The following is a 20,242-nucleotide window of genomic DNA, read 5'->3' on the forward strand; positions in this document are numbered from 1 at the left end:
CTATTCATTTATTTCTCATCTACATGTGTCTTTATAAAAGTGGGTTTCTCATAGACAACTTATAGTTGGTTCTTGTTTTTTGATCCACTATGAAATCTTTTACTTGTTGCATTTAGACCATTGACGTTCAAAGTAGCTATTGATAGAGTTGAATTAATATCTGCCATACTCCTTACTCTTTTCTCTTTGTTCTCCTAGGTCTTTGTTCCTATTTTTGTCTTCCATTCTTTTTCTGGCTTTTATGCTTTTAAGTGAGCATTTAATATGATTCCATTTTTTCTCCTTTATTAGCAAATCCATTATACTTTTAACTTTTTTTAGTGATTGTCCTAGAGTTTGCAACATACACTTACAAAATTAATCCATGTCCTCTTTCAAAAAACACTATATCACATCATCGGTAATGTGAGTACCTTATAATAACAAAATTATACTAATTCCTTCCTCTCCTCCCTTGTACCTGCTATTCATTTCACTTAAATATGGGAATGAATATGTATGTATATGTCCATAATACACATGTGTATACAAGTATACATAAATATCTGTGTGTATATATACATAATATATATAATTGAATACATTACTGCTGTTATTTTGAACAACCTGTTGTCTGTCAAATCAATTAGTAATGAGAAAATAAGTTTTTATTTTACCTTCACTTTTTACTTCTTTGATACTCTTTTTTCTTTAGGCAGATCTGACTTTCTGATCTATGTCATTTTCCTTCTCTCTGAGGAACTTCTTTGAAAATTTCTTGCAAGGTAGATTGGCAACAAATTCCCTGAATTTTTATTTGAGAAAATCTTTATTTGTCCTTCCCTTTTTAAGGATCATTTTTCAGGGTACAGAATTCTAGGTTAGTGGGGTTTTTTCTCTCGATATTTTTTTAAAGCTTTTATTATTTATTTATTTAGAGGGACAGAGAGCATGCACAAGCAAGGGGAGGTGCTGAGGGAGAGAGAAAGAGAGAATCTTAAGCAGAATCCATGCTGAGCACAAACCCAACACAGGGCTCAATCTCATGACCCTGAGATCATGACCTGAGGCAAAATCAAGAGTTGGACACTTATGCAACTGAGTCACCCAGGTGCCCTCTCTCAACATTTTAAATATTGCATGCCATTCTCTTCTTGCTTGCATGATTTCTGAGGATAAGTCAGATGTATATCTTATCTTCATTCCTCTGTAGGCAAGATTCTTTTTTGCCCTCTGGCTTCTCGCAAATATTCTTTATCTTTGATTTTCTATAATTTGAAAATGATATGTCAAAATATAGTGGGTTGTTTGACATTTATTTTGCTTGGTGTTTTCTGAACTTCTTGGATCTCTGGTTTGATGTCTGACATAAATTTGGGGAAATTCTCAGTCATTATTATTTCAAATCTTTTTTCTGTTCCTTCCTCACTTTCTTCTGGCATTCTCATTATGTGTATATAACACCTTTTGTAGTTGTCCCACAGTCCTTGGATATTATGTTTTGGTTGTTTTTTGCTCTTTATTCTCTTTGTTTGTTGGCTTTTGAGGATTCTATTGAGATATCCTCTAGCTCAGAGATTCTCTCTTCAAATGTTTCCAGTCTACTAATAATAAGCCCATCAAAGGTATTCTTCACTTTTGTTACAGTGTTTTCATCTCTAGCATTTCTTTTTGGTTCTTTCTTAGGATTTCCATCCCTCTGCTTACATTGCACCATCAGTTGTTTCATGCTATCTACTTTGTTCATTATAGCCCTTAGCATATTAATCATAGTTGCTTTAAATTCCCCAATAACTCCAACATCCCTGCCATGTCTGATTCTGATGTTTGCTCTATCTCTTCAACTTGTGTTATTTTACCTTTTGATATGCTTTGTAATTTTTTCTTGATCGCCAATCTTGGTACATAGGCCTTTGGTAATGTGGGGGGCAGGGAGCATTCTACAGTCCTGTGATTTTGTCTCAGTCTTTTACTGAGCTATGCCTCTGGACTGTGAACTTCACAAGTGTTTTTCAGCTTTTTGCCCTTTTTGAGTAGAAGAGGATGGCTAACATCGGTGGAGCTGGGTATTTCCCTTCCCCAGATCAGTTAGGCTCTGATAATATTCCAGCAAGTTAGCCACCAGCTAACAAATTTCCCCCAAGGGCAGGCTTTGTTCAGAACGACAGAGTGCTCTGGCTATTTCAGAATGGTTCCACTTCTCCTCCCTGTGCCAAAAGTCCAAAAAAGTTTTTCTCTGATACACATTATGGGAACCTTGTGGAGCTCCTGGAGATAAATTTCACAATACTGTGAGATGCCTGGATCCCCTGGAGTTTTTAACTCAGAGTAGTCTGCACTGTCTCTCCTTCAGGCAATTCATCAACTGCAGTTCAGATTCTCCCATCCTGGCACTGGTTTCTGCAATATTTTTCTGTATGAGAGTCTCTGCTCTCAAGCTTGTCTTTCCAAGGTTATTCCAATCTATATTTGCCTAACTTTCCAACCCTGAGGTTTGCCTAACTTTCCAAACCTTTGATTGGTTTGCCTGCATCCTCTCCTCTCTTACAGATTGAAGAAGAGTTGTTGATTTTTCAATCTGTTCGGTTTTTTACTTGTTGTTAGGGTGGAATAGTGACTTCCAAGCTCCTTATATGTGGAGCCAGAAGCCATAAGTACACTGCTGTTCTTCACATTACAAATCTGCCAGGAAGAATTCTCTTTCCCTCTTGGCTAGAGAGACTTGATGAGTCCTCAGGGACTTTGAGATACCACATTCTCCACACCATCCTGAAGAGACACTGAAGCCAGCAGCATCACTCTCAGCTCCAGGGAAAAGGCAGAGAGGGAGGGAGTCAGTTGAGGAGGGGTCATATACAAAAAGGAGACAGATTTCAACTTTTCTTAATGACTTTAATTGGAGACTCAATCTCTGTAAACCATAGTTCCAGCCTAATTCTGTGGGACAGCATCTAGTTCTCCCTGAGGTCAGGGGAGGAGAAATGCATAATTGAGGTTGGAACAGGGAACCCCACTCTCCCTGGTCTTAAACTCCAAAGTAATTCCAGCAAATTATGGCTTCTGGATAAGCCTTAAAGTAATTGTTAACGTCACCAAGCTATAAGTTCTTTCCTTCTGATGCAAAATGTTCCTCCTATTTGGGGAACTCTTTCACAAAATATGTGGGATCAAAATATACCTCTGTACCTGCACTAAACATCTACAAGTAGGAAGCTTCTTGATGCAGTCATTGGGCTGGCTGCAAAAACACTCAGGCCTGGAGAAGTTCACTCCCTCCCAAGTTCACTCACTGTGTCAACCCATTATCCTCTCCATCAAGCATGAGAACTTTCCCAGACCCTGTTCTGAGAGGATATAACCCTAGAAAACACCAAATACCCACTGCTTGATTTCCATGACCGGAGTTCTTTGAGGCCCCAACATAGGGCTGAATTGCAGTTTGCAGAGCTGTGTATGATAACAGCCATTATAGTAACCTTGAATTTTTATCTGCTGTTCTTCTTAAGAACGATTGAAAACACCTTCACAGTAACGATATCATCAGGTTTGCCCTCTCACCAACTCCAAAAAAAAGGAAAGAGAGCCCACCGCTTCCCTTTACATTAAAAGGAAATATGAGGACTCGTCTATGGTTTCACTTCCCATCCAGGCAAAGGGCTACAGAAGGCTCCCATCTTCTCTGTGTAGACTCTGTTTTCAAAATGCTGGAGCACAAAGATTTGAGTGTTTCTCTGCATTTTTCTTTTTTGTGTCTTTTCTCTCAATTCTAAGGGCATTTCTAAACTTGGGAATGCCTCCCAGTCTCCTCCATCCTCCTCCAGCCCAGAGCAGATAGGACCTGAGTCCTGCAAGAACTTTCACTGCTCTCATGCCCCTAGCTGGCTCCAAGCTCTATTGGGTAGAAGACACCACATAGGCAGTGGCGATGTATTTCTTGCCATTTCCATAGGTGGACTTGTCCCAGGGATAGGTCTGGATGGCCAAGGGATATCCACCCAGGCTTAACTGGCACCTGTGGGGAAAGATGGCCAAGTCATGGGGGCCCACCGTGTCTTTCCATGCCCATCCCCTGACTGGGAAGATTAAGCCCAACCCATGTAGAAGGGCTCCACCCTGACTTGAACAGCCCCCAAGAGAACCATCACAGCTTTCTCCAGCCGTTGTCTCCCACTCCCCATGCCCAGGCAGCCCTTCAAAACCTATGCCTTATTCTCTAGCTTCCTAAAGAACATTGCTCCTCATCTTTCCCAGAGCAGTATTCTAAAGTCTCAGATTCTAGAGCTGAATGCCCAGAAATTAAATGTCTGCTCAGGGTCTCAGAGGTAGTAGGACCCAAAGTCCTCAAATATTAGAAGGTGAAGCCCAGTGGTTTCAATCTATACTCTCTGGGGCTTTCGGGTTCCCCCTCTCAGCCTTGGAGACCAAACAGAGAGGCTTGGAGCCCCAGGGCGACTCCATTTCTAACTGTTTCATCTGTGAAGGTTCTGTACAAGATTTCATGTGGTTTTGCTGCTAAATAAAGTTTGACAACCACAGTCTTATCTAACAACTTCATCTCCCAAGTGAGAAAACTGATGTCCAGAAGGGTGATTTGTCCAAGCCAGTGAGTTGCAGAATCTGGCTCTCCCGACTGTCCTGGCTGCAAACAGCATGTGGCCCCAGCCTGCTTCCCCAGCCTGGCTGGCCCAGTACTTACACTTTGCCTGGCCTGGCAATGAAGCACAGGGAGTAGAGCGCAAATTCAAACTCAGGGCTGCTGCCAATGAAAGCTGAGCCCACTTCCTTATAGTAGCCATCCCAGTTGAACTGCATGGCAAGCACGTCGGGGTATGAATCCCACTGTGGAAGGTAGTAACAGGGGCCTGATGAATATCACGAGGAGAGAGGTGGCAAATGGTAGCAGTTGGCCAAGATTTGGTGAGGGCCCATTAGGTGCTTGTGTGAGTTTTCTGGGGAAGCTGGATTCGTGACATCGACCAAGGGAACAGTCTGCCCTGCTAAGGTGTCTGAGTCTGACTTGGATCCTCTGTCTGGAGCTGTCAGTGTGCATCTCCCTGAGAGGCCAGAGCCAGCGCTCCTGTGACTGGTACCAGGGCAGCAGAAACCATAACTGTTTCTTGTGGCTATCACATGTGGAGGAGAGGGACAATTTATTGTCCCCAAATTATTTCTTGGCACAGGGCAGCAAAGGTCTCTCTCTTTTGTTTTTAAATAAAATATATGGAGTTGAACTCAGACTAGCCAAGGCCACATTCTAAAGAAATTCAGGCAGGGGGTAACTACACATCTCTGAGACTCGTCTTCCCATCTGAGAGTCCTCCCCTGCCCCGAGCCTCCCATCCAGAGACGGTGTTCTCTGCCTCCTGCTCTCTGCAGCTCTGGAGCATTCACTGTTTGGAAGGGAATCTCGGGTCCTGGCTGCCTAAACTCTAGCAGATAGGGGAGTCATCCTTCATAATCCCCACTAAGCGGCCAACAAGAGTCAGGGTGAGAGGCAAGTGTGGCTGTTCAGAGTGCAGAGGGCAGGAAGTCTGGGTACCAATAAGGCTTCTCCAGCCCACAGGTCCACACTCCGTACTCACAGGGCCGTCGTAGATGTGACTGTAATAGTCAACCAGGCCCTCCTTCTCCTGCATGTAGAAGCGGATCCAGTTATGGAAGCCGGTGACTTTGCCTTTTTTGATTTCACCTATAATAAAGAGTTCAAGGTGGGTGATATGGGCCTCCCCTCCAGCACCTTCTGCCCCTCCCATACCAAGACTGTCCGCCTTCCTCGGACTTTGGCTCATAGAATGCCCATAGCCCAGAGGACCATGCAGAAGTAGAGAGCCACACCCCCAAACACATTTTTCTTCCTATGTGTATCCTTTGGGAGCCCCAGCATCTGGTCTCCTTTCCCCTTCAGAAACTCCAGAAAAGATGGTTCCTCAAAAACAGCTGCTCAGACCCCTTCCTCTTGGCTTGGGAGTGGACATGCCTGTCCCTGCTAGCTGCTTGGCGGCCGATTCATCGGTGCCTGATGCTGCCCTACTCCTGAGGGAAACTGTCTCTCTTCATTCCTCCAACTCTTTCTTTCCAAGCAGAATGATCCCACCTGAGAAGACGTGTTCAAAGCCACTTGAGTCCTTCTCTTCATTGCCTCTTGAATAGAGCCCAAACCACATGTTCTTCAAGTCGTTGACAAACTCCTGTTCTGAGCTATAGCGATCTGCGGGGAGGAACATAGAGGACTTAAGAGAGGGGAAGGCGGGACCAGGTCCCAGGAAGCGGGAAGGGCCACCTGCTCTAGCACATCAAGAGACACAGGGTTTCAACCAAAAATGTATTCAATGGGGTGCCTGGGTGGCTCAGTGGTTAAGCGTCTGCCTTCGGCTCAGGTCATGATCCTGGGGTCCTGGGATCGAGTCCCATATCAGGCTCCATGCAGGGAGCCTGCTTCTCCCTCTGCCTGTGTCTCTGCCTCTCTCTCCATGTCTCTCATGAATAAACAAAATCTTTTTTAAAAAACTGTCCTTTTAATAACTATGCACAGTGCCCCTGTTTTGTGCCAAGCCAGATCTACAGGCTGAGGATTCAACAGGGAATAGCAAGGACAGGATCCCTGCTTTCACAGTTTCCCTCCCAGTGGAAGAGACAGCTAATAAACGATATGATTGCAGATAAGTGCTATGAAAGAAATAAAGCAGGGTACCCCGTGATGACTAGAGGTGGGTTGGGTTGGGGAGCTCTTCTAGAAAGGAAGATCAAAAAGACCTCTCTGAGAAGGTAGCACAGATCAGAGACCTGAAGGGTAAGGAATAGGCCACACAACATCAGGGGGAAAGTTTCTTCCACGTAGAGGGAACAGCAGGAGCAAGACTCTAAGACCACCTGGGCCTCGCGTTCAAAGAGCTAAGGGAAAGCCAGGGTGGCTGGAGCACAGTGAACGCAGGGAGGAGAGGAAGGACAGGAGGTCGGAGAGGTAGGAGCGATCAGGCCTGGCAAGCCATGCCAAGAAGGATGGGTGTCAGTCGCAAAGTAATAATACAAAAAGAGTTTCGAATTGCTAACCACGTTCTATGGGCCCAAACTATTTTAAGTGTTTCCAGTCCTCACATTGAATCTTCACATAAGGTGGGTGCTAATTACCCCCAATTTAGAAATGAGGAAATTGAGGCCAACTGGGGTTGTGTAACTCCCACGAGATCACAGGGTCGATAAGAGGTAGAAACGGCACTTGAGCCCACGTGACCATTACACATGTCAACTGTCTCTGAAGGACTTTACAGCTTCTTGGAGGCGAGAAAGCCGCCGAAGGGTTTTAAGCAGGGGAATTATGTGATTGCTTTGTTTTTAAAGGCCCACTCTGGTTGTGTATATAAAAAGTCAGTGGGGCGTACGAGCAGCAGAGAGACCAGTTTTGAGGCTAACGCGTCGTCCAGGCCAGAAGCAGTGGTGGCAGCCGTGGAGGAGGGCTGAGAAGTGGGCGGACTGGGGGTAGATTTTGAAGGAGGGTGCGATGGACATTCCTGATGGAGGAACAGGAGGCGGGGAGCCGTGAGGCAAAGAGAAGAATCGAATATAACTCCTGGGTTCAGGCCTGAGCAATGGGATGATGGACTGTGGTGTCATTGATGGGATGAGAAAGACCAAGGAAGAGGGGTGGGAACCATGAGTTCTCTTCCCACTAAGTTCTTTTTTCTTTTTTTTAAGATTTTATTTATTCATTAGAAACACAGAGAGAGAGGGAGGCAGAGACACAGGTAGAGGGAGAAGCAGGCTCCATGCAGGGAGCCTGACGTGGGACTCGATCCCAGGTCTCTAGGATCATGCCCTGGGCTGAAGGCGGCGCTAAACCGCTGGGCCACCCAGGCCACCCTCTTGCCACTAAGTTCTGAGTAGATGCATGAGAGAGCCACGGGAGGTGGAGAGGCAGGTGGGACCCATGAGAAAGTCGGGGCCGGAGCTCTAACTTAGGGAGCCGCAAGGTACCAACTGCTACTCAGAATCGTGGGTGGAGGATGCCAAGGAGACACCAGACACATTCCATCCTCTCAAGGACTTAAAACACGGTCAGAAAACGAGACAAAATGTACACAAAATAGCAGACAATGGTTTCACCCTCCGGATGGCTACCACCGCCCCGGTGCTAGGCCTTGCACTGAGCCCTTCATGTGCATTAACCCGCCAAGACCCCGTTTCACAGATAAGTTTCACAGATAAGGCTCCGACAGGTAAGCTAATTTGCTTCACACCACTAGGGTCACACCACTAACAAGTGGTAGTAGAGTCTCCATGGCCCAAGGCTATTTGGAGCTGCCCACCCCCCACCCCCCACCCCCGCCCCCCGACTTCTGAGGACACGCTGGAAGCCAGTGGTGCGCTGGGGCGGGTGCAGCGTCAGCAACGCGGGATGTGAGCTAGAGCTTGAAGGACAGTCTGGATTGGGCCAGGGAGAGGGGTGAGGGCAGGATACCTAATGGAACAGCCCGGCCCCAGTATGGGATCGATCCCTGGGTGCCTCGTCTCAGACAAGTCACCTAGGGTGTCAGGATGGCCGAGGGGTCTAAGGCGCCAGACTCAAGCTCTGCTTCAGACAAGTCACCTAGCCTGGGGGTGAGGGGAGGGGGTTGCTGCTTCTCCCTGAAAAGCCGGCGGGTCTGCTGGCCTCCGAGTTGTGTCTTGTGTTTGCCGCAGAGGAGCACCAGGGGGCGGTGCTGGATCGCGCCCTCTTCACAGGGGCTGCCCGTGTCCCCAGCTTTACCTGCCAACCTCCTTGGGCCTCACTCTAAAGGGACGGCAGGCAGGTGGGACCAGGCACCCTGAGCCCCGGGCAGAGGCCTGGACAGAGCTGCCCATAAGGCCCGGCCCCTGGCGTGGAGGAGAGGACCTGCACACTGACCAGCACAACCTCCTGCCAGAAAGTCCTGCGCCTCAAACCCTTTTTGGTCCGGTTCAAATGTCTCCCTGTCTGGAGCCACTCGAGCCACAGCCCCTCCGGGTAGAACGTCCCCTCAGAACTCTTGGTGATTTTCTGTTGCTGCTTCCCCAGCAAAGATGCGGAGAGAGTCCACATCCTTCCTGGACCCGGAGCGGGGCTGGGGGAGAGGCTTAGGGCCCCTGCAGGCCCCCCACCAGGAAGGAGTGCCGCCTTGGGGTCAGCCTCGGGGGTGGAGTGGGGTGACTCCCCCTCTTGCAGAGGCCCTGAGACTGAAGCGGCCAGTGGTGGGCACAAAGGACGCAGCAGCTCCGAGTCAATCGACTTCCAAGCCAGACAGGGGATCCCTCAGCTCCTGAGGCCCGGGGCCTGGCCTGGGCTCCTCTCTGGCCCCCTCCCAGTCGGCCCCTGGCCACGGGCCGCCGCCAGCTGCTGGCTTCAGCTCCCGAACCGCGGAGCCCAGCGGTGCCAGGCCCTCCCCGGGCCAGCGCGGGCCTCAGCCCTGCCCGTGGCTCGGGGGCAGGGGCTCACTCACTCTGCCGGCGGAGGAAGCCGAACAGTTCCTTCATGACCGCGGTCCTCCTGACCTCCCCGAGGAAGGCGTCCTGCTCGGCCAGCTGCTGCGCGCTGAAGTGCTCCCCGCGGCCCGTGGCCGGCTGGTAGTTGTTGAGGAGGCTGATGAAGGCCGCGTACGTGGGCTTGGCAAACAGCTTCTCGTTGACGTAGGTGAAGAGCCTGCGGGAGGCGGAGGGAGGCCCAATGGGACGGTGAACATGGAGCGGGCCCCCCCCCCGGGGCCGCCAGACAGGCGGGGGCAGGCATGCGAACACAGGGGGGACTTGACACACTCTGGAAGCTTCTTCTGCCTCAGCCCCTGGAAGGCCAGGTCCATCAGCAGCCCAGTCATCACGGAAACCCAACTGGACGCCCACAGACCCTCAAAATGGCTTTATTTGTCTCTGGGGACCTATTCTCTCTGCCTTCGATCCTGCCTGCCCTGAGGGGAAAAGTGCCAGGGTGGAAAGAAGCAAAGGTGGGGGGGCCTGGGGTGGCAGTGGCGGGGGCCGCCGTGCGGGAAGACTGAAGGGGACTCACGGTTCCGGGCAGCGGTCCACTTGGTCTCTGGTCTCCGAGGGCAAGATGCGGTTTTGGCTGTTGAGAATGATGTCTTGCTTCTGGGCCTTGTTGACGTCCGCCCTGTAGATCTTCTCGGAGATGCTCTGGAGCTCCTCCTTGGTTATGGCATCACTGCTGTAGGAGAAGCCCTCTGGGAGGAATTGGGGGGGGGGGCTGTCTCAGCCTCAGGAAGGCCTGGGGGCGCGGGGGCCTCCGTGTGCCCCCTCTTCTGGGCACCTTCCAGAAGCCGGCAGCCAGGCAGAGGGGCCGCAATCCGTCACCCTAGGGGTCGGAGGCCAGGGGCCTAGCGCCTAGAGGATACCTAAAAGCGGCACGTGGCCTTGCCCACAGAGTGGCCACACTGCCCCCTCCTCCTGGACGCTTCTCAGACTGGCATGCCCAGAGTGACCTGGAGGGCTTGCCAAAGCAGGGCGGTGGGCCCACCCCCAGCGTTTCTGATTCAGTAGGTGTGGGGTGAAGCCCTGGGGTCTCCCTTTATTTTTATTTTTATTTTTTTTTATGATAGTCACAGAGAGAGAGAGAGAGAGGCAGAGACACAGGCTGAGGAAGAAGCAGGCTCCATGCACCGGGAGCCCGACGTGGGATTTGATCCCGGGTCTCCAGGATCGCGCCCTGGGCCAAAGGCAGGCGCCAAACCGTTGCGCCACCCAGGGATCCCGGGGGTCTCCCTTTCTGATACATTCCCGGATGATACGGATGCTGCGGCTCCAGGGGCCCCACCTGGAGAACCATCATTGCCCCGGAGAGCTCCTCCGTCTCGGGGGCTGCGCTAAAGGGAGCGGGAGACTGACCGTGGTGGCCACAGAGGTCCTCGAAGTCCTGGCAGCAGTTCCCAAACTCTGGGCAGCGGGCATCGCAGTGGCAGGGCTGGTGCCTGTCGAAGGCCTCGTGGCAGCGGGCCTGGCAGGAGCTGGGTGCCGAGTACAAGTCTGGGACGACAGGGAGCCGTGAGTCCAGGGCAGACCCCTAGAGGTCGCCTGGCCAGCCGGGGGCGGGGGGGGGGGGGGGGGGGGCCTCCAACCCCCGCCCCCCCAGCCTCACTCCCTCCCTGCTCCTGTGCAAGATCTCCAGGGAAGGAAAACAAACAAGCTGAACTGGTGCACACCCTTCTGGGTCAGGAAGCCCTTTCCGAGAGGCTGAACGCTACTTTGGGGCCTGTTGTTTTGCAAAGTTTCCCACTCTAAAAATAAAAGCTCTTCCACTTCCCTCCAGAGGCCCGGACGCCCTTTCCTGCCTACCCCCCCCCCCCCCCCCCAGCTGCCTGGCATGGCCTCTTACACCGCCCCGTGCTGCCTTTAGGGTCCGCCTGGCTTAGGCCTGCGCCTGCTGCCACCAGGGTGGCTGCACCTCTGGGTCACCCCTTCTTTTAGCCTGAAGACCCCCCTCTTTAGAAAGGCAGACTCACGGCCAGGCGGGGCCTCCAACATCTCTTCCTCCAGCTCCAGGAATGGTTCGGGCTCCTTGGGGTCCTCTTCCACTGGAGGTCAGAGAAGTAGAGTCGTTGGCCGCCACCCCCCAGGCCCCCCACCCCCAGAGGGCAGAGAGGGGGGTTCCTTCCTTTCCCCTCCAGGACAGGCAGTGCAGGGGCAGGAGACACAAAACAGGCTAAGGCACAAGGAGTAAGTACCAAGTGACGAAGGAGACAAACTGAAGATATAAGACAGAGGGGATGGGCCATTGAAGGCTGTCATTAAAAAGTGACAAGAATTTGCCCAGGCAAAAAAAAATAAAAAATAAAAAATAGTAAATAATAAATAAATAAATAAATAAATAAATAAATAAATAAATAAAAGAATTTGCCTAGGCGACAACTCTCCCTGCCCCTCAAACGCTCTGGTGTCCAGTGTGGCACAAAGTGGAGGGCGGGTGGGAAGTGGAGCCTTCTGGATTGACACCTCCCGTGTGGGTACGACTTCTCTCCAACCTAAGTTGACAGACGGAGAGGCTGGAGCATCTCCAAATGACAGGGACTTAGGGAACTAAGGAACAGGTCACTTAGGGAACATCCCTTACCTACCCCAGTCAAGGGTGAACTCCACCCAGGCCCTCGGGGACTAAGAACTGTTTCCTGCGATACCAACTTCCCTTCTTTCTTTACAACACTTGGCAATGGCGGTGGAGACTGGGGGGCGGGGGGTGCCCAGAAAAGCAGGTTCCTATTGCTGCCCTGCTCCCTTGGCCTGACTGTGGCCCGGGGCTCTGGGACCAGCAGGGTGGGTGGAGAGGAGGAGGAAGGATGCTCCTGGGGACTCTGGGCTCCTCTCCCTCACGCAGTGGGGGAACTTCCCCCAAAGAAGCAACACTGTTCCAAAGAGATTCAGAGGCTGTTAGTGAGTTTTCCGGGTAGTGTCCTGTTAGGTCATCAGAACCACGGGTCAGATGATGCATGAGCCCACAAACCTCTTCTGATCACTGACTTCGTGCCAGGCCGTGTTCTGAGTGCTGACAACCCACGGGGTGCGCAGCCCAGCCCATGTCACGCTAACGAGACTCTCAAGGGCTGACTTAGAGTCTCAAGCATCAGCTGTATTTTTCCTGCCGGAAAAGGATTCTGAGTTGCAAATCAGACTTGGAGACGGACTGGCTCCTAAGCTAAGTGCTGTCCGCGCCGTGAGATGCCAGCCCGATGGTCCGAGGCACACAGGCTCCCCTGGATCTGCCGGGCACCGGGCGGGGGAAGGCGGCAGGCTCTGATTCTGGCCCTGAGCTCTGGACCAGGGCTTCCCTACCCGGGCCGGACCAACAAAATTTCAGCTAGTAGAGATGGTGTTTTCGTGTAAACTGAATGAGGGTTCCTTCGAGGTGGAAGCAGCTCAGTGGGCACATGGCTGGGCCAGCAGGTACCACTTTGGGAAAATTGGAAAAAGGTACTCCTTTCTCTCAGCAGCCACAGCTCTTTACCAAGGCACATGGACTAGCAAGAAGGGTACAGATTCGATTTTGGTCGACTTGCCTTCTCCGACAGGTGCCCTTGTGCAGTGCACAACCTGCACCACCATATGCCGTGGGCTTGCTGGCCGTTACCCACCGTGGCTTCAGTCAGTGATCATGTTTTGCAAACTGAGGGTCAGGGCACATGGTTTGACAGTGAACTTCACAAGGCTTCATGGCACAAAGCAGACCATTGATCTGGCGGTCTAACATGCTGGAAGCTTCCAAACAAGGGGATTATTCAAAATTATTTTTTAAAACTGTGTTGTTGGAGTAGCAGAGAAACAAGGGGCTCTTGAGAGCAGCGTGTGTGCCATTTAATCACTGGACGGGGAATGACGGATTGGAGATGTTGCAGCCGCCTCGGTCCACTCATTCTAGGACGAGTGGTGTGAATCACAACAGTCCCTGTGACGCCGTGCGTGCGGTCTTCCTGGCGGCACACAAGCTGGAAAGTTCGACTCCGTTTTTACACTGTTGCAACGTAAAGGGTTGAGCAACGAGATGGGGAATGTAATACACGCTATCTTAATGTTTTATGGTTAATTATCATTTTGCCGTTTGGGGGATTACTTAAACTTTCAAGATAGTGTCGTTAATCCTGACCCTTCAGACAGATGTTCCAGGTAAATAACATCCGTTTCCTTGTAAGTTGGGGTCTTACACGGGGGACATCCTAGAGTATCTGGGACAAGTCCTGGCCAAATCCCCGACCTTTGCTCTGCCCTCAGTGTCCTCACTCGGGCCCCTTGAGCCCCACCACCAGGCTTGAACCCTGCTCCAAGCTGCTGGACACCCAAGCCAGCGTCCTTTCAGGCACTCTGGCCATAGGCATGGCCTGGCCCGCTGTGCCTCCTGGACCCTTCTCCCCCACGAGGAGCCTCACCACTGCACAGGTGCTCATAGTCCTCACAGCAGTCCCCATGCCGGTGACACCGGCGGTCACACTGGCAGGCAGCGTCCCGGTTGAATTTCTCATTACAGCGAGATGCACATGACTCCAAGTTTCCTAAGAGCAGTAAAAGTAACACACTCAGCTCTCTGAGGAGCCCATTCTCCTCATCGAGGTGCCCCCTGCACTGGGGTTTGCAGACAGGGGCAGGGGCCCCACCTGGCAGGAAAGATCGTTGCTATCTGCAAGGAGAAATATATGCACAGCCACCCATGCACCAGTATAAGCCTCATCCCCACCGCCCACCACCCACCACCCACCCTATACCACAGGGCTCATAGTATAGATGAGGATCACAAACCTGAATGCCCAGTGAGGCCAGACCTTTAATATAAGCAAGTAAAGAAGCGGGGAGGCGGTAGGAAGAGGTGGGGATCCTGGCAAACTTGGAAGTGATGCTCGGTCTGAAATTGGCAGCCACCATCGGTCCCAGCCACTCCTGCCATACTGGGATGCAGGCTCAGTGTTGCTAGAGCCTCTAGGTTCAAGAGAAGCCTGAATTTTCATGTGACGTTTTCCAATTTTTACAAAATTCAGACAGACCGGGACGCCTGGGTGCCTCATCGGTTGAACATCTGCCTTTGGCTCAGGGTGTGATCCCGGGGTCCTGGGATTGAGTCCCACATCAGGGTCCCCACGGGGAGCCTGCTTGTCCCTCTGCCTGTGTCTCTGTTTCTGTGTGTGTGTGTGTGTCTCATGAATAAATAAATAAAACCTTTAAAAAAAAAATCAGGGCAGCTCAGGTGGCTCAGAGGTTTGGCGTCGCCTTCGGCCCAGGGTGTGATCTTGGAGACCCAGGACCGAGTCCCATGTCAGACTCCCTGCGTGGAGCCTGTTTCTCCCTCTGCCTGTGTCTCTGCCTCTCTCTCTCTCTCTCTCTCTCTCTCTGTCTCTCATGAATAAATAAATAAAATTTAAAAAATAATTTTAAAAAAATCAGGCAGACCAATGAAAGAAGTCTGTGTGCTGGTGGTGACCCACAGGCCACCCTTCATCTGTCCCATAGATGAAGGTAAGTCACCGCTGTCTCAGTGATCCCTCCTGCCCTCTCCCCTGCGACACCCCCTTCCTCTCATCCTGTCCCTTTCAGGTCTTCTGCTGGTTTGTTCTTTGTTCCCCTTCGTCGGGTCTCCCCTGCACCCTGTGTGCCCCGGTCCCGACTCTCTGTTTCCTCTAGTCTTTGGCATGCATTTGAATTAGTTTATGCTTGGGTAGGGCATGAGGCGAGTATGGGTGAGAACTGGATTCTGGAATCGGATCCCTTGTGTAACCACAGACCACATCCCTTACTCCAGCCACGTGGCTCGCAGAAGCAAATGTTTGGTCCCAACGGGGCATGGACAAAAAAGCTTTTGAAAGAAATGGTACAAATCCACTACCACTCCTAAAATCACAAATGCCCACCCCAGCAAAGACAGCGTCGGGAGCACGCCAGAGCGACAGCTGGCTTTGGGGGCCCTTTCCTTCCACTTTGAGCTTTAAGGGTAATTACAGAGTCTTTGTTTCCACTTGAGGTTCCTGAGGTTTGGATCTCGGAAGGCTGGGTTTAGGGGCCAGGCTGTGGGCTACGGAGGATGTCAAGCCGGAGTCAGGGTTGCCATGAGCGTCAGAACTTGTAATGAGCGCAGAAACCGAAACCTAATTTGCTTTAGATTGAGAGTTGAGGTTGGGATTTGGGCTTTCGTCAAATGTATTGATGAAGTAACAATTTTGCACCGATGCTTGGCGGAGGAATGGGATGGGGGGGGAGTGGGTTTAAGACAACTTCTGGGTTGAAGAGTGTGTCAGGATTAGGAGAAGGGAAATGATCCCACTTTTGCTTTGGGACTCGGTTCTGGTGGTGATTCCACACAGGTCCGGAACCTCAACCTAAGCCTGGATGGGGTGGGAGGTGACTATTAAGGACACGGGTTTAGTTAAACTGGCTTGGGCGGTGGGGTTACGGTTTACACAGTATTAATCAGGGTGGCACAGCAGGGCGGGGGGGGGGGGGGGGGCCTTGAGAACCTGGACTCCGATGCCAAAACTGCTTGGGGCTGGAATTCTGGTCCTGCTGCTTTCTAGCTAGAAGACCTTGGGCAAGTTATTTGACCTTCTGTGCCTCAGTTTCCTTGTTTATGGAAGTGTCATAACAATGGAGTCCACCTCACAGAACAGCTCTAAGACTCGAATATGTTGATTTTGGTAAAGCACTTGGTACAAAATGACACATTCCAGCCACACACGGTGGTTAGATAAACAGTGACAGTGTTCCGTGCCCCCCTTGGCTGGAGCAGTCTCCCTGGCGACGTGCTTAATCTGGGTTTCAGGGGGGCCACCCCTCAGACTGGGGTGTCAGGGCATTTATGTGGCTGACGGTTTCCTAGATGACATCATTGCTACGAGCCTGTGTTCTGCACATCAAAGAGGTGTCAGGGTCAAGGTTAACCAGGTCCTGAGGCAGCCTCGAGTTGCCTCTGGGGCCTCCAGTGTGGCCAGGAAGGCAGGCCTTTGATCCAGTGGATTGTTCTCGAAAACAACCAGGCCCACAGCCGCTGGTCCCTTCAGGCTCAGGGGAACACCTCTTGAATCTTAAACGATGCTCCCTTGGAACCTGAATGCAAAGAACTCAAGGGGGAAATTTTTAGGCCGGGAGGAAGGCTGGGTCAGCTGCCTGCCCGGTCAGCCTGGCAGGACACCCAGAGTCCAGAGGGAGAGAATTCAGACAAATCAGGGCACGGCTTACAATGGGCCAGATCAGCAGGGCCCCGGGAAAGAATTCACTTCCTTCCAGCAGCTGGCACCAGTTGAGAAGGGCGCCACGTGAATGGTCAGCTGTGGGGAGCTCAGGAGGCCACCCCCCCGCCCGGCCCCGGCTCAGTGGACTTTTTCATCTCGGTTCAAGAGCCCTGTCCCCGTAAGAACCCCTGGAAACTCCGTCTGCTCAAGAGGACCTGGGGCTTGGGGGGTGGACGGGAGAGGTAGGAGGGACTTTCCTCACGGGCGTCTCGCTGTGCTGTTCTGGGGACACTCAGCAGGCCAGTCACCCTGACTCCACTGGGGCGCCCCCACCCTGTGCCTGCGGCCCACACAGGGCTCTGCGGGTGCCTCGCTCGCTGGCCAGGTGCTGAGTCACTGCTCAGCAGCCCTCCCGCCCAGCTCTCCGGCCTCTGCCTTTCTTCACTTGGGCCTTGCCCAGCTCAGACTCAGGCTTCCCCTCTATCCCCCCCTTGAAAGGCTTAGGGCCTCCCCTCTCTCATGAGATGCTCAAGCTCCCCGCGCTCTCCAAGACGGCGGTATGCTAGAATGCCCACCCGCATCCGCGCTGCCCCCCAGGGGAGTCAGGTCCCAAGCCTGGAGGTCCCTGTTGTGGTCCCCTGAGCCACCCTGAGGGCTGGAGCATCCCACACCCGTGCCCGTCCGGGAGCCCCAGAGGCTGTTTCCCTGGAGACTGGACGCACCAAGAAGGCTCATTTCCAGGACCAGCTTCCTGCCTCGTTCATTTGGAACAACCAGTGATTCCTCCGTATGGTCCATACTCCTGCATCTAAGCTCTGGGATGCTAGAACCCGGAGAGACAAGAGCCGAGCCTACCCCCCCCCCAACCTTAGGAAAGAAGGCCTACCCGACTTCCCATCCATCCACAGCCAGGCCCCATCACCACCCCAGGCGCAAGGGCTCCACCTGCACCTCTGAAGCTACTGTGGCCTCTGCCCCCGGGGGTATCCGCCACCCCAAAGGTCTCAAGGCACCCTCCTGTCCTGAGAGCGGGGTGTACCGACCCAGCGGCCACTCCTGCACACTGAGCTGGAAGTTCTCACGCCCTCGCTGTTGGCCCAGGTGGAGCTGATTCCCAGCCGCTCCACGGTGGGGCCAGAGTGGAGGTACGCGGTCCCCCCAGTTCGCGGGGGCCTGGGAACAGCTTTCTCCTCCAAAGGTTTTTGAACCTGGAATCCCACTAGGGGTCTCCTTATACACAACCTGCCTGGAAATGAGGACATTGCTCCCAGGAAGATTTATAAGCATGATCGCAATCAAAACCCCAGTTCAGGGCAGCCCGGGGGGCTCGGCGGTTTAGCGCCTGCCTTTGACCCAAGGCATGATCCTGGGGACCTGGGATCGAGTCCCGCGTCGGGCTCCCTGCATGGAGCCTGCTCCTCCCTCTGGCTGTGTCTCTGCCTCTCTCTCTCTCAATCTGTCTCTCATGAATAAATAAATAAAATCAGAAAGAAGGAAAGAAGGAAGGAAGGAAGGAAGGAAGGAAGGAAGGAAGGAAGGAAGGAAGGAAGGAAGAAGAAAGAAAGAAGAAAGAAAGAAAGAAAGAAAGAAAGAAAGAAAAAAAGAAAGAAAGAAAGAAAGAAAGAAAGAAAGAGAGACTAAACTGTTAAAAAAAAAAAAAAACCTAGCTCACCGAGATCTCAGTCCAGGTAAGATGCTTTTTCATTCACTGTCTTAATCAATCCTCACAACGGTCCTATTTAGGACCAGCCCGGCTTGGGTGGGATGTGTATCAAGCTCTGATTCTTTGTCCTCTGGGCGGAGGAGGGTTGTCTCCACACCTCTCAGCTCAGCCCCCTCCCTGGCACTCGTTCCCACTCACCCATTAACCAACCGCCAACTAACACATCAGCATCAGCACTTTGCACAGCCCCTGAACAGAAAGCGGTGCTGTTCCTCTGCCGGTCCCATGCCCTGCACCGCTAGTCTCTGGAGGCCAGGATCCTTCTCTCTGCTCTACTTCCTCCAAGACCCATTCCTCCGCCCACTGGTACAGCCTAGAGAGCCCCCAGCCTAGCTCTCGGCCCAGGGCTCCTCCGCTTTCCCCCTGAGCCTGCCCATTCTCCTGAGGCTTTACCCAGAGCAAGGCCCCACCCCAAACAACCTCACCTGCCCCTGGGGCAGAGGAGGGAGTGACCAAGGGCAGCCAGGCCACTCAAAGCCAGCAGGCCACAGCACCAGCGGCTTTATACCCTACAGCGGTCCCACAGACAAACCCTGGTGAGATCAAAAGTCAGGCTGGACTGAGGGATGTTTGGGTCTGGTCTTCCAAGGAGTCTAGGTTAGTCCATCAGGGACAACTAGACTCTGACACGGACAGGTCTAAGGTGCTCCATGGCTTTAGGACAGAGCTGCCCCTCCCTTGCCCCACTATGCTCACCCCCTACCAGGTTCCCTAACCGGCTGCTTTTTTTCTGCAGGGCCCTTTCACCCCCACCAGATGATGACTTACCAGCCCAGGCCAGGCTGCAGAGCGTGGCCACGATCAGGGGCACACAGGCCCTCATGGTGCCCGGTTGGAAGCCCCAAGTGGATTGGCTCTGGGACTTTCACTAGAGTCAGGTGAATGCCACAGCTCTCAAATGAGCCTTATTTCCCAGGCTGATCCTTTTAAAGACATCAGAACTTGTGGATCTGGTACCTCCAGATCCTTCAGGAAGAAAAAGGGGAGGGAGGGACCCCGGATGGATAAGAGGTGGAGAGGGGGTGGAGCCCTACAGCTGTTAGAAGCCAGAGGGCAGGTGACTAAGCAGGCAGGTAATTCCAGATGTTTAGAACAGGTAATACGAGCTGTTCGTAGCCAGAAAATAGGTCATGCAAGCTGGCACCTCAAGATGGGCCTAGTTGGGGAGACGGGGCTCTCCGGCCAAAGTGTGAGCGCCAATGGGCTTGTCTTTGGGTGATGTCCTCCAAACACCCACCGACCTGCAAGCCACTGTCCTGACCTTCCAAGCAGCTGCAGGCTGGCTTCATCTTTGAGTTCCTGGTGCTTAATCTGAGGAACTTAATAAGGGGATCATTATAAACCTGACAAGCAGTTAAGAGCTCAGGCCCGTGTTGAGGTCAGTGCAAGGAGACATAGGACATGTGGGTCAGAAACGAGGGCCCCTCTTATTAGCATCAGACCACCTGTAGCTAAATCACCCCAGAAATAGCTGCAAATGGTCTCTATTTCTTGCTGAGTCAGCATCTCAGGGGTTACAGGTTTCAGGTTCTCACAGGTTCCAGCTTTACGAGGCCAGGGGTGGGCAAGAGCCCTAGGGGCAGCCAGAGGATGCACCCTGGGGTCCAGGAGCCCACTCCTTTCATCCCCTACTTACACTCATCTTCCCGAGGACCCTCCCCTTCTCGACACTCCTTCCCTCCTTCCTCCCCAGGGCCAAGAGCAGAAGCACAGCAACATGGGGCTGCCAAGTTTCCCCTCCTAGAAAGGTAAAATCTGCTAAGTGAAATGCCCTTTCAGAAAGAGCACTGCGTGGACATTCAGACTTCAGTAAAAGAGAACTCTCACATAAAAAGGCGAAATTGATAAACCATTGAGTCTATAGTGACTTTTTTCCAGGGGTGAA

General features: G+C 52.3%; 1 protein-coding gene across 1 annotated transcript; it reads right to left on the reverse strand.

Moving 5' to 3' along the window:
• Positions 1 to 1,059: 1,059 nt before the first annotated feature.
• On the reverse strand, positions 1,060 to 19,223 carry ENDOU (endonuclease, poly(U) specific). The gene is made up of 10 exons (XM_041735384.1): positions 19,126 to 19,223; positions 13,851 to 13,973; positions 11,439 to 11,510; positions 10,825 to 10,962; positions 9,992 to 10,163; positions 9,432 to 9,631; positions 6,074 to 6,187; positions 5,562 to 5,668; positions 4,676 to 4,818; positions 1,060 to 3,991 (listed from the first exon to the last, which is right to left on the reverse strand). The coding sequence occupies exons 1-10, from the start codon at positions 19,178 to 19,180 to the stop codon at positions 3,871 to 3,873; spliced, it is 1,245 nt and encodes a 414-aa protein (XP_041591318.1). The 5' UTR covers positions 19,181 to 19,223; the 3' UTR covers positions 1,060 to 3,870.
• Between the last annotated feature and the right edge of the window lie 1,019 nt (positions 19,224 to 20,242).

This window comes from Vulpes lagopus, chromosome 21, assembly GCF_018345385.1.
Source record: "Vulpes lagopus strain Blue_001 chromosome 21, ASM1834538v1, whole genome shotgun sequence".
NCBI lineage: Eukaryota > Metazoa > Chordata > Mammalia > Carnivora > Canidae > Vulpes > Vulpes lagopus.

Bases quoted from the DNA above. Each gene is read 5' to 3' on its own strand.
- ENDOU (XM_041735384.1), bottom strand. From the start codon at position 19,180: ATGAGGGCCTGTGTGCCCCTGATCGTGGCCACGCTCTGCAGCCTGGCC. The intron at 9,632-9,991 runs GTGAGTCCCCTT...CGCCTCCCGCAG, and splicing joins GTGGACCGCTGCCCGGAACC to GCTCTTCACCTACGTCAACG. The intron at 6,188-9,431 runs GTGAGTGAGCCC...TCCTCCCCGCAG, and splicing joins CGGCTTCCTCCGCCGGCAGA to ATCGCTATAGCTCAGAACAG.